Source organism: Biomphalaria glabrata, chromosome 14 (assembly GCF_947242115.1).
Source record: "Biomphalaria glabrata chromosome 14, xgBioGlab47.1, whole genome shotgun sequence".
Lineage (NCBI taxonomy): Eukaryota > Metazoa > Mollusca > Gastropoda > Planorbidae > Biomphalaria > Biomphalaria glabrata.
The window spans coordinates 25631535-25643875 of NC_074724.1; the positions used below are offsets into that span (position 1 = coordinate 25631535).

A 12341-nucleotide genomic window follows, 5' to 3' on the forward strand; every position below is an offset into this window, starting at 1 on the left:
CTACGTCAGGTCGTCGCGAAGTAGGCGGCTGCTGTCAATCAAAACAAGAACGGAGCGGTACAAAAACTCGTTCGTTCCTTATTCGGTCAGACTATATCAACGCCACCCTTTGAACATGAAAAGGACCAAGATGCTGTCGTGTAGTCGCTGAAAGAACTTTTATGTTGTGTCTGTTCTATTTATGTGTATTACATGTTTCTGTTATGTTGTCTTAATATGAGAAAAGAGTCTTAGTAATCACAACAAATTTCCATAAGGATCAATAAAGCAGACTTAATTTTGTCTTCATCTTAAACAGTTGTGTATTGTCTCCCAAATCACACGTCACACGAGATATTCAGAGATGCCTTCAGGCCTGTAGTAGTCTATTTTTAAACACTGAAGAAAGACAGTGTTGAATATATTTTCTTGGAGTTTCAATGGTTTTAAACTCAAACGAAAACAAGTCATCCAACTTCTCTCTTCTTTATTTGTTCACATTCTCTCTCTTTCTTGTGCCCTCTATCAATTGTAATTCAGTCTTTGCTATTTAACATTGTGAACCTATTATAAGCATACATCAACTATCATGCATATTTATATTAACGGCAATATTGATCATGTGCCAGCATTTTTAATTGCTCCTTCTGTTTGATTGTTTTTATTGCCACCACCTTGTGTACCTCTCTTTCTTTCTCTCTTTTTCTTTCTTTCTCTTTCTGGATTTTTTCTGTCCCCAACTCTCTCTCTTTTTCTCTATTTGCTTTTCTTTTTCATTCCCCCCCCCCCTCTCTATTTCTTGTTCCCTCCCTCTCTTTCATTTCCCCTTTCTCTCTCTCTCTCTTTCTTTTTCCCTTTCTCTCTCTCTCTTTCTTTTTCCCTTTCTCTCTCTCTCTCTCTTTCTTTTCCCCTTTCTCTCCCTCTCTTTATTTTTCCCTTTCTCCATTTCTCTTACTTTTACCTTTCTCTATTTCTCTTTCTGTTTCTCTTTCTCTCTCTCTCTCTCTCTCTCTCTCTCTTTATTTTTCCCTTTCTCTCTCTAGTCTCTGTGATTGTTCCTCTTTATTAATCATTTTAATTGCATAGTGTTCTCATACAAAGTGGCCTCTAAAAAAAAAATATAACCTTTTGGCTTTCTTTCCCTCACCAGCTGAGACAAACGATGATCAGAGATATACTGATGTTGCAGGAACATCTCGAGAGCTTTACGTTAATGGTATGCACCGTGCGCATTGTTATGCTCTCCCACATAGACTTTTGACCTGTGATATTTTAATATTCTTTACATCCAACTGCAGATAAAAAAAAAGAATTGTCTTGCATACTTTCCTTGTGATTCTTGCAAAGCTTATACCAACTCAATTTGTCTATCCGTCTGGTCTAAAGTTTGTATATGTTGTTTCTACAACACAATCTCAGATCAAGCTGAAATTTTGCACCTTTATTTCTTTTACCTGACAACACTAGAATCAATTCAAAAAATAATTTAACCAATTAGTTAATTAACTGTTGGTAATTAATTATTTTGTTTGGTATCTCGAACAAGGGAAAGAAATTGTATTTGACTGAACCTGGTGGTTTAAGCGGAATTAGTTCCCTTTATATGTCACCAATTGAAACTAAGTTTTGAAAAAAAAATACGTAACAATAAGGTAACAATACAATACAATTATCTATATTCATAAGCAGTGGCGTCACAAGGCAGGTGCATGGGGTGCGGTCCGCACCGGGTGACACCTACCAGGGGGGTGACACCCAAGTGGAAAAGAATTGTACTTTGGAAAAAACAGACAACTTAGACGAAACTAAGTGATTAGCTAGATACCCAAACATACTTTGATCTATGTATTTTAATTTACTTTATTTTTGGTAGGCCTACAAATGTCCAAAATGCTAAGTGTTTTCAATGCGTCTTCAGAGACTCGATTTTAAAGTCTTGTACCTTCTTATGGCAGAACTGATACATTTCTCCCGACTGACGTAATCGTACTATCAAGGTATTTGACGTGAACAGAACAGACTCGCTGAACACAAATAGGATCAAACGAGGATCAAGCCCATTCAAAACGTGCATGTTCTCCTGCAGTGTTGCTCAACCTGGGGGGGGGGAATGACAAATGTGGAGGGGGAGAAGCCTTTCAAATTATTTTTCAAGGGTAAAATTAAAAAGTTGTATTTTTGTTGTAGTTATTAATGAACATCCTAATATGAACCCAGTCAAATGTCTTTCTTAGGCCAGAAATTCTCACACCTGTTGAATGTCGTTATTTCGACGACTTTTGTGGGACAAACATAAAAGCTCCGCTGCGTAAGTTCTCACTGAACAAGAAAATGATCGTAAGACCATCACGCCCACTACAGAAATACGTGCGCTATGTGTAGCTCGAATATCCCTAGTATAACAGTGTTGACCAATGTGGACTCCTTCTTCATTAGACTTAGCTTGGCTTGCGACTTTTACATTTTTTAAAATTTGTATGAATAGTGCGCTCTGATTGCAAGAAAATAATTTAATATCGGAACGACCTTACCTGTTATTTTTAAATCTTTGTTTACATGGGCTCTGCATACTACGAGAAAAAAAAGCGCTGTAGACGCCAGAAATAAAAATAATATTGTAGCTCAGAGCACAGGAAGGCGCCTGTCGAAGCTCTCCCCCAGATGTTTTCGCTTAAATGAAAAGGGGGGGGGGAGACTGATTCCTCTCTTTTTTGTTTCCTGCGAGACATTTTTTGGAGTCTACAAAACTTATCTACAAATCAACATTTACGAAACCAAAGGCCCAGCGGACTAGCTTTTAATGAGCCTTTACTTTGTACATTTCGATTCTAAACATAACATGAATATTTATAGAAAATTAAACCAGAAAATTTTATCAGAATTGTATGTCTTGAAGTACCTTTTCGTTTTCATTACATTCTTGACATCCTTCCGAAACCCATTGTGAGAGCCTTCATCGGTTTCCCCTTTTAGGTACCTAGCTGACTAAGATGGTGCTATAAAACAAAATGTCTAGGGAAAAACCAGAGGAAAAAGTTTGAGAAGCACTGTTCATTTGCCTCGAATGTTTCTTACACTTCCCATTCGGCCCGTTCACCTCTTCTTAAGTTATTCTTTTTAACCTGCGACTTCTCTACTGAGAGAAATGATGCAATCTAAAAACAAAATTCAGTTGATGTTACGTCTATTTCTTATTTAATAAACTTACATTTTAATATAGGTAGTAGCCGTGTATAAAATGTCATAATCAATCACAATTTAAATAGAATAGATACTCATTTTACATATGTTTTACACTATTGGGAAATGTTTGGAAACTGTTGTTGTGGAGGGGGTGACACCCCTGAGCCTACCGCACCGGGTGACACCGACCTTAGTGACGCCACTGTTCATAAGCTCTTCTATAGCAGAATGGTTAGAATGTCGGCTTCAGGAGTCTTGAGCCATGTGTTCCAATTAAAGTCGCTCCCCCTTTTTTTTTTCAATAAATGCCTTTAAAAGCGATTATAGTCAAAGTCACTTAGATATCCATCTCTTTCTCCCCTCCATTCCCCACCCCGGGATTTCCCAACTGGTCCACAAAGGGATAGGGATCATACCGTATTGAGAAAGCTAAAAGCATGAAATATCAACAAAAAAAAATTTTAATCGCACAGATTTATTGCTGTTGATCAAGTTCTTCTAATTAATACAATAACACTATTTCCTATCTTTCGGAAACGTATCGGTCAAAATATAAAACTTTTTAAAAAAAAATGAAGGGAGAGTATCGTTCTATCGCTATCATATTTCAAAAACAAACTTAATGAATTCTCAATAAATGCTGAAATAAATATGCTAATTTGTTTTTTCAATTCATTGAAATGCTGTTATCAACAATGAAAATTTTTTTCCAAAATTTCAACTTGATCCTAGAATATAATGTGGGAAGGGGTAAAAGCGTAAAAGAATCCACCCAGACCGACAGGCAGACAAACAAAGTGTGTTTATGTAAGTTCGTAACCAAAAATAACAATACACTGTTGGATCGAAATATTTCCATTCAATTTAATAGATCACATTTACATTTAAGACATTTTGTTGATTTAGTTCATGTCTTCATTCAATGTATTCCTAAAATGAGTGATTTTAATATGTTCTAATTATATCGCGTTTATTTTTCTAGCCGTTGCCAAGGGGAGAGATGAGAAATGTAGGCCTACTAAAGCAACTGATGTATACGACACATGTACTCAAGGTAACAAAACCAAACAAACAACTAGAAATTTGTTTGTGATATGTTTCCAACTTTAATATCTTCGTATCTATAATAAGGAGGCGCGGTGGCCGAGCGGTAAAGCGCCTGGCTTCCGAACCGAGGACCGGGGTTCGAATCCTAGTGAAGACTGGGATTTTTATTTTCGGGATCTTCGGGCACCTCTGAGTCCACCCAGCTCTAATGGGTACCTGACATTAGTCAGGGAAAAGTAAAGGCGGTTGGTCGTTGTGCTGGCCACATGACACCCTTGTTAACCGTAGGCCACAGAAACAGATGACCTATAGACCTCAAGGTCTGAAAGGGGAACCTTACCTTTTTTTTTATCTATAATGAACATGTAGGCGCGGTGCCAGGACGATAAAGCGATTGGCTACCGAACCGAGATCGTGGGTTCGAATCCTGGTGAAGACTGAGATATTTACCTCAGTTTTATTGGGTACCCGACATTAGTTGAGGAAAAGTAAAGGCGGTTGGTCGTTGTGCCGGCCACATGGCACCCTCGTTAACCGTGGGACACAGAAACAAATGACCTTTACATCATCTACCCTATAGACCACAAGGTCTGAAAGGGGAACTTTGCTCATTTTTCAATTTAAAAACTTGGCGAAGCGACCCCACCATTCTGCATGTTCATAATACTTTATTGATAAGTCAAGGCACAAGTACAATTGTTTTGTTTTAAAAGATTGCGCTAATCTATATGAACCTCTATTGTGTCTGTGTTGTCAGTCTGCTGTCTTTCCCGTCTCAGAAACAAAAAGCGACACTAAAATTCAATGTCCAAGTCCACTACTTTGAGCCTGGAATACATGCAAATACTTTTCCATTATGTCACACTACGTACAGTGTGCCAAAGAACTAAAAAGGCACTTTGTAATACCAGGACAAATAATAGAGACAAACTGCATTCAATGAACTACAAAACATAGACCTATATATTGTTCACATTTTCAACAAGTAAGTGGGGTAGAGAGGGCTAGGAATTGTTCAATGGCTAGAGAGACCTCGTCGCATTACTGACACAATCAATAGTAACAAACTGTATCACATGGTCTTTGGTTGATTAAACGCGTTACTAAGAACATAGCTTAATTATATTTCATGCGACCAGGAAGAAGATTTACAGACAGCTGGGGCAGTTTAAAGTAATATTACAATAATAAAATTCTATACAACAGTTTGTTAAAACCAAATTCACAGCATTAAAAGCAATCGGAATTCTAACCTTCTGCACCGATTCAGACTCTTGAGCTCTGTATTCGTCATCACATTTTTATAAAGCGTTGCCAACTCGCCGCATCGTTAAACCAAGGAAATTACGTCAAACAGTCACCAAAACTATTCGAAAAAAAAAATTGTAAGCACAAAAATTGATTAGCAATGAAACTTGTTAGTTATAGCTGTTAAGCTCTTCCGCAGTGTTTAGAACTTGAAAATCATCAATGTAACTAGATCTAGATCTAAGTCCAAGTGGAGGTAACACTGAACTCAATACTGGAACAGAGAACACAGACGAAAGGCCAATAATCGATAAATAGAGTCGACGCTGGTGTTGAAACAACAAATACTTTTAATACAATACCGGAACCGTCCGATGTCCTCTATTACTAGCCGTCTCTAGAATTCTTCTTATTCTTACTGTAAATAAGAAAACGTCTTGATTCTAAAGCGTCGCCTAGAGAGTTCTTGTTTTTTAACTATCTGTCACGTCACTTGTTGCTAAGTAAAACTTTTCCATTATTCCCGAAACAAATACTAAATTCTAATCATGTCATAACAATAACAATCAAGCTTGTCTTCGAGTCCGAAGATTACTGAGGAGTGCAGTATTTCGCGAGGCTGCGTGGTAAGTGTGGCTTTACAAACTTTAGTGGACAGACAATTATTTGCGATCATTTGCGAACAACGGTGACAAAGTTACAACTCACTAATTTGGCAATTACTTCCATTGAACAAAAGTAGATGGAAAAAAAATGATTTTGATAAAATTATTGATAGTTTTGCCAGCAACAAAGCAAGTACAATTCTTTTGTATTTATTTTTGCAAAAATGTTTTCGAATAACAATAGTTTAACCATGATAACACATTATTTCGGGATTAAAAAACACATTAAGTCGTCAACAGCAGCTGCCGCAACTGGCATCATATTTCCTAGGTCAGTGTTTCCCGAAGTAAATTTCGTGTACTCCCAGGGGTACGGGAAGACTTTGGAGGGGGTACGCGTTGCACCTCATTAACTATGATTATTTTTTTTAATACCCATTTATTATGTTCTGTTAATTAAAGTTTGAGTGGGGGAGGAGAGGCGGCGAGGAGTACTCACCTTTACAAAAATTATAAAATGGGTACACAGAGGTCAAACGTTTGGGAAGCACTGTTTCCAAACATTTTCCTTAACCTGCCTGGGTGGACCACTTCAGGGGCCGAGTTTGAGTCTGTGTTTCGACACAAACTGTCTATTATTTGAATAAAAAATAATTAAACCATGTTCTAATATAAGTTTTTTTTAAAGTATGAAATTTTATATATATATATATACATGATACATAGAACTAAGTGACTGATAGCATTGTCTCTTTGAAGAGCATAACGCCTAGATATCAGGCTACATTCTAATATCTTGTGTGGCGTCAAGCCAGTTTCTACAATTTGATTTGGTTGAAACATAATTTATAGGAAACTAAATTCAACTAATGAGCAGCATGTGCTGAGATATTGTGGTACTCTTCATGAAAACTGATCTTTTGACTTTTATTGTATCTTTGTTTCAAATTAGAGTCCGTATCTAGAAAGTCCAAAGTTGACAGTGATGTATGGGCGTAGCCGGGGGTGGGGGGGGTGGAGTTATTATTATATCTTTTAAATAGCGCTACTTTCATGCTTATAGCATGCTCAGAGCGCTTTGGTCCAATCTCATTTGTGGACCGGTTGGGGGGGGGGGGGGGAGGGGGTATCTAGGAGTTGGTTTTCCATGCTGCCTTTAGGCGCTCAGTAAACACAACTCTGCCCGAGTCGGGTGTCGAACCTCGAGCCCCCTTCTAGGTAGCCAAGCCAAGCCAAGTTCAAGCGCACTTGGCCTCTCGACCACGCTCCCACGTGTTCACCTCCCTCCAATGAATTCCCCCCCCCCCAGCAGGGAGTTGGGCATTGGACTTAAATGACTGATTTTTTGCTTTGATTTTGTTTAATTTAGATGAGATTTTAATACTAATCCATCACTTGCCCCAGCGCAGCCAAGGGAGTTTTGATTTTAAAACCCCCTATCAGGGGGTGTTTGCAGTTAAATCCCCCTCTTCTATATAAAAAAAAATGCAAACGACAATCCCCATATTCCAAGAGCATAGCTAAGTAAGATTTTGATTTTAAAACCTCCTACGAAATTTGTTTACAAACACATCTTCAATTTAAGACTATCCATTCATCAGTCACCAGAATCTATGAGCGTAGCCAAGAGTGGTTTTGTGTCTACCCCCCCCCCCCCCACCCTCACGCAGCAGGGTTTGAAGCTAAAAAAAACCTCTTCAATATAAAAAAAAAGGAAATTACACACTCAAAATGCCATGAGCGTAGCCAATTGGTGTTTTTAGTTTACCCCCCCCCCTCCCCTTTTCAGCGGGGTTTGATGCTAAAAAATACCTCTTCAATATAAAAAAAAAGCAAATTAAACACTAAAATTTCTATGAGTGTAGCCAAGCAAAGGAAGTGGGAGGTAATATTGGCGTTGAAAAAAATCCTGGCTACGCCCAAGCAGTGATGTGATATAATTTTATTTGTTACTGGTACCAATATTTTTTTTTCTGCATTAACTATTAGATTAATTCACGTGTCCAATAATTAGTAATTCCTGTAGTTCGTGGAACACCTAGTAAGGTCTCGCGGAACACTACTAGGGTTCCGCGGAACACAGTTTGGGAAACACTGCCCTAGATTGTAGCTACCCCACTGCTATAGGCACCTCAGAATACAGGCAAAATTCGGAGGAGCTAACAGTGCTTCCCCAGACCCCATTCCTGGCTAATTAAGAGCTTCTACAGCACTGCTATGACACAAGCTCAGAAAGAACCTATTCTAGTGTAAAGAGGATATAAGAATTAACTCTACGTAAAAACAAACTGAACTGCATGTAAGGACACGCATGACGTAAACGTGCCTTCTTTTTTATTGTTCATTACATTTATCTTCCCCCTCCGAAAAATGGCTCCCATCATTAAGTTTATTAGTATTATTCAAATGTATTTTTCATTTCTATAGATTTTTTACAAGTCAAGATTTTAATCATTGGCAATAATTTGTTTAACACATTGAGAAATGTTTAGGGAAATGAAGAAAAATAGTTGATATCTCTACCTCTTGCAGACACTGATACAGATGAAGCACATTATCAGTCTCTTGATGTTATTAATACTGATAACAGAACTCCAGATCAGAGGAACACGTCTGGTAAGCTCGTAAAATAAAAATAAAAGGTATTACAATAAATGTAATAGTTGGTATCTTAAATCATATAACAACACACATATCATTACTTAGTATTTATAGAGTGTTACAAGATATATCTTATGTTGTCTTTATCTCTTGCATTGTGTGATAACTGTGGACCTACATTGATTAAATTTCTTATGTTCAGTTTCTGTTTTAAATATGGTGTACTTTGTTTGATTTTTTTTCCTTTACAGCGGAAATATGTAAAACTACGGTTTGAGCTTGACACAGAGCTGTTACACAACGTAAAGACTCACTCTTTATTTACTTCTAGAAACGTTTAATGACAACTCGCTGATCATCGTGACTTCTTGGCGAATTAATCGGAAGGAAAGCAACATTCGATGTGTGGGACTTGTTCAAAGTGATAATATAATCTCCTAGAACTCTTCAATACTTGCCAGCTGATCGATCACAAACATCTTTGAAGTCTCAACACGATCTTCAAATAAAAAATGTTTATTCTTTAAAAGAAAATGTGTCGTCCGAGTCCGTTTACTATCAAGTTTCTGTGTGTGCCTGTTTACTATCAAGTCTCAGTGTGTGCCTGTTTACTATCAAGTCTCTGTGTGTGCCTGCTTACTATCAAGTTTCTGTGTGTGCCTGTTTACTATCAAGTCTCTGTGTGTGCTTGTTTACTATCAAGTCTCTGTGTGTGCCTGTTTACTATCAAGTCTCTGTGTGTGCCTGCTTACTATCAAGTCTCTGTGTGTGCCTGTTTACTATCAAGTTTCTGTGTGTGCCTGTTTACTATCAAGTCTCTGTGTGTGCTTGTTTACTATCAAGTCTCTGTATGTGCCTGTTTACTATCAAGTCTCTGTGTGTGCTTGTTTACTATCAAGTCTCTGTGTGTGCCTGTTTACTATCAAGTCTCTGTGTGTGCCTGTTTACTATCAAGTCTCTGTGTGTGCCTGTTTACTATCAAGTTTCTGTGTGTGTCTGTTTACTATCAAGTCTCTGTGTGTGTCTGTTTACTATCAAGTCTCTGTGTGTGCCTGTTTACTATCAAGTCTGTGTGTGTCTGTTTACTAGCAAGTTTCTGTGTGTGTCTGTTTACTAGCAAGTTTCTGTGTGTGTCTGTTTACTAGCAAGTTTCTGTGTGTGTCTGTTTACTATCAAGTTTCTGTGTGTGTCTGTTTACTAGCAAGTTTCTGTGTGTGTCTGTTTACTAGCAAGTCTGTGTGTGCCTGTTTACTAGCAAGTTTCTGTGTGTGTCTGTTTACTAGCAAGTTTCTGTGTGTGTCTGTTTACTATCAAGTTTCTGTGTGTGTCTGTTTACTAGCAAGTTTCTGTGTGTGTCTGTTTACTAGCAAGTTTCTGTGTGTGTCTGTTTACTAGCAAGTCTGTGTGTGTCTGTTTACTAGCAAGTTTCTGTGTGTGCCTGTTTACTATCACGTCTCTGTGTGTGCCTGTTTACTATCAAGTCTCTGTGTGTGCCTGTTTACTAGCAAGTTTCTGTGTGTGCCTGTTTACTAGCAAGTCTGTGTGTGTCTGTTTACTAGCAAGTTTCTGTGTGCCTGTTTACTATCAAGTCTGTGTGTGCCTGTTTACTATCAAGTCTGTGTGTGCCTGTTTACTATCAAGTCTGTGTGTGTCTGTTTACTATCAAGTCTGTGTGTGCCTGTTTACTAGCAAGTCTGTGTGTGCCTGTTTACTATCAAGTCTGTGTGTGCCTGTTTACTAGCAAGTCTGTGTGTGTCTGTTTACTATCAAGTTTCTGTGTGTGCCTGTTTACTATCACGTCTCTGTGTGTGCCTGTTTACTAGCAAGTTTCTGTGTGCCTGTTTACTATCAAGTTTCTGTGTGTGCTTGTTTACTATCAAGTTTCTGTGTGTGTCTGTTTACTAGCAAGTCTGTGTGTGTCTGTTTACTAGCAAGTTTCTGTGTGTGCCTGTTTACTATCACGTCTCTGTGTGTGCCTGTTTACTATCAAGTCTCTGTGTGTGCCTGATTACTAGCAAGTTTCTGTGTGTGCCTGTTTACTAGCAAGTCTGTGTGTGTCTGTTTACTAGCAAGTTTCTGTGTGCCTGTTTACTATCAAGTCTGTGTGTGCCTGTTTACTATCAAGTCTGTGTGTGCCTGTTTACTATCAAGTCTGTGTGTGTCTGTTTACTATCAAGTCTGTGTGTGCCTGTTTACTAGCAAGTCTGTGTGTGCCTGTTTACTATCAAGTCTGTGTGTGCCTGTTTACTAGCAAGTCTGTGTGTGTCTGTTTACTATCAAGTTTCTGTGTGTGCCTGTTTACTATCACGTCTCTGTGTGTGCCTGTTTACTAGCAAGTTTCTGTGTGCCTGTTTACTATCAAGTTTCTGTGTGTGCTTGTTTACTATCAAGTTTCTGTGTGTGTCTGTTTACTAGCAAGTCTGTGTGTGTCTGTTTACTAGCAAGTTTCTGTGTGTGCCTGTTTACTATCACGTCTCTGTGTGTGCCTGTTTACTATCAAGTCTCTGTGTGTGCCTGTTTACTAGCAAGTTTCTGTTTGTGCCTGTTTACTAGCAAGTCTGTGTGTGTCTGTTTACTAGCAAGTTTCTGTGTGCCTGTTTACTATCAAGTCTGTGTGTGCCTGTTTACTATCAAGTCTGTGTGTGCCTGTTTACTATCAAGTCTGTGTGTGTCTGTTTACTATCAAGTCTGTGTGTGCCTGTTTACTAGCAAGTCTGTGTGTGCCTGTTTACTATCAAGTCTGTGTGTGCCTGTTTACTAGCAAGTCTGTGTGTGTCTGTTTACTATCAAGTTTCTGTGTGTGCCTGTTTACTATCACGTCTCTGTGTGTGCCTGTTTACTAGCAAGTTTCTGTGTGCCTGTTTACTATCAAGTTTCTGTGTGTGCTTGTTTACTATCAAGTTTCTGTGTGTGTCTGTTTACTAGCAAGTCTGTGTGTCCTTGTTTACTAGCAAGTTTCTGTGTGCCTGTTTACTATCAAGTTTCTGTGTGTCTGTTTACTAGCAAGTCTGTGTGTCCTTGTTTACTAGCAAGTTTCTGTGTGCCTGTTTACTATCAAGTCTGAGTGTGCCTGTTTACTATCAAGTCTGTGTGTGCCTGTTTACTTGCAAGTTTCTGTGTGTCTGTTTACTAGCAAGTTTCTGTGTGTGCTTGTTTACTATCAAGTTTCTGTGTGTGTCTGTTTACTAGCAAGTCTGTGTGTCTGTTTACTAGCAAGTCTGTGTGTCCTTGTTTACTAGCAAGTTTCTGTGTGTCTGTCTACTAGCAAGTCTGTGTGTCCTTGTTTACTAGCAAGTTTCTGTGTGCCTGTTTACTATCAAGTCTGTGTGTGCCTGTTTACTAGCAAGTTTCTGTGTGTCTGTTTACTATCAAGTCTGTGTGTGCCTGTTTACTAGCAAGTTTCTGTGTGTCTGTTTACTATCAAGTCTGTGTGTGCCTGTTTACTAGCAAGTTTCTGTGTGCCTGTTTACTAGCAAGTTTCTGTGTGTCTGTTTACTATCAAGTCTGTGTGTGCCTGTTTACTAGCAAGTTTCTGTGTGTCTGTTTACTATCAAGTCTGTGTGTGCCTGTTTACTAGCAAGTTTCTGTGTGTCTGTTTACTAGCAAGTTTCTGTGTCCTGTTTCTGTAAACAATAACTTTTACATCAGTTTATTCATGACGTTTTTATGTCTCATTGC

At 38.5% G+C, this 12341-nt stretch overlaps 1 protein-coding gene across 2 annotated transcripts in view; it reads left to right on the forward strand.

Annotated features, from left to right (window-relative positions):
- LOC106059842 (hemicentin-1-like) overlaps nt 1–9197 on the forward strand; it is a 46998-nt gene extending 37801 nt beyond the window's left edge. For both annotated transcript variants that reach the window (XM_056011406.1, XM_056011405.1), the window contains exons 12-15: nt 1130–1195; nt 4145–4216; nt 8595–8678; nt 8915–9197. In XM_056011406.1, coding sequence (XP_055867381.1) covers nt 1130–1195; nt 4145–4216; nt 8595–8678; nt 8915–8940 — 248 coding nt within the window. In that variant the 3' untranslated portion in view covers nt 8941–9197. The remainder of the gene's footprint in view (nt 1–1129; nt 1196–4144; nt 4217–8594; nt 8679–8914) is intronic.
- The last annotated feature ends 3144 nt before the right edge of the window (nt 9198–12341 follow it).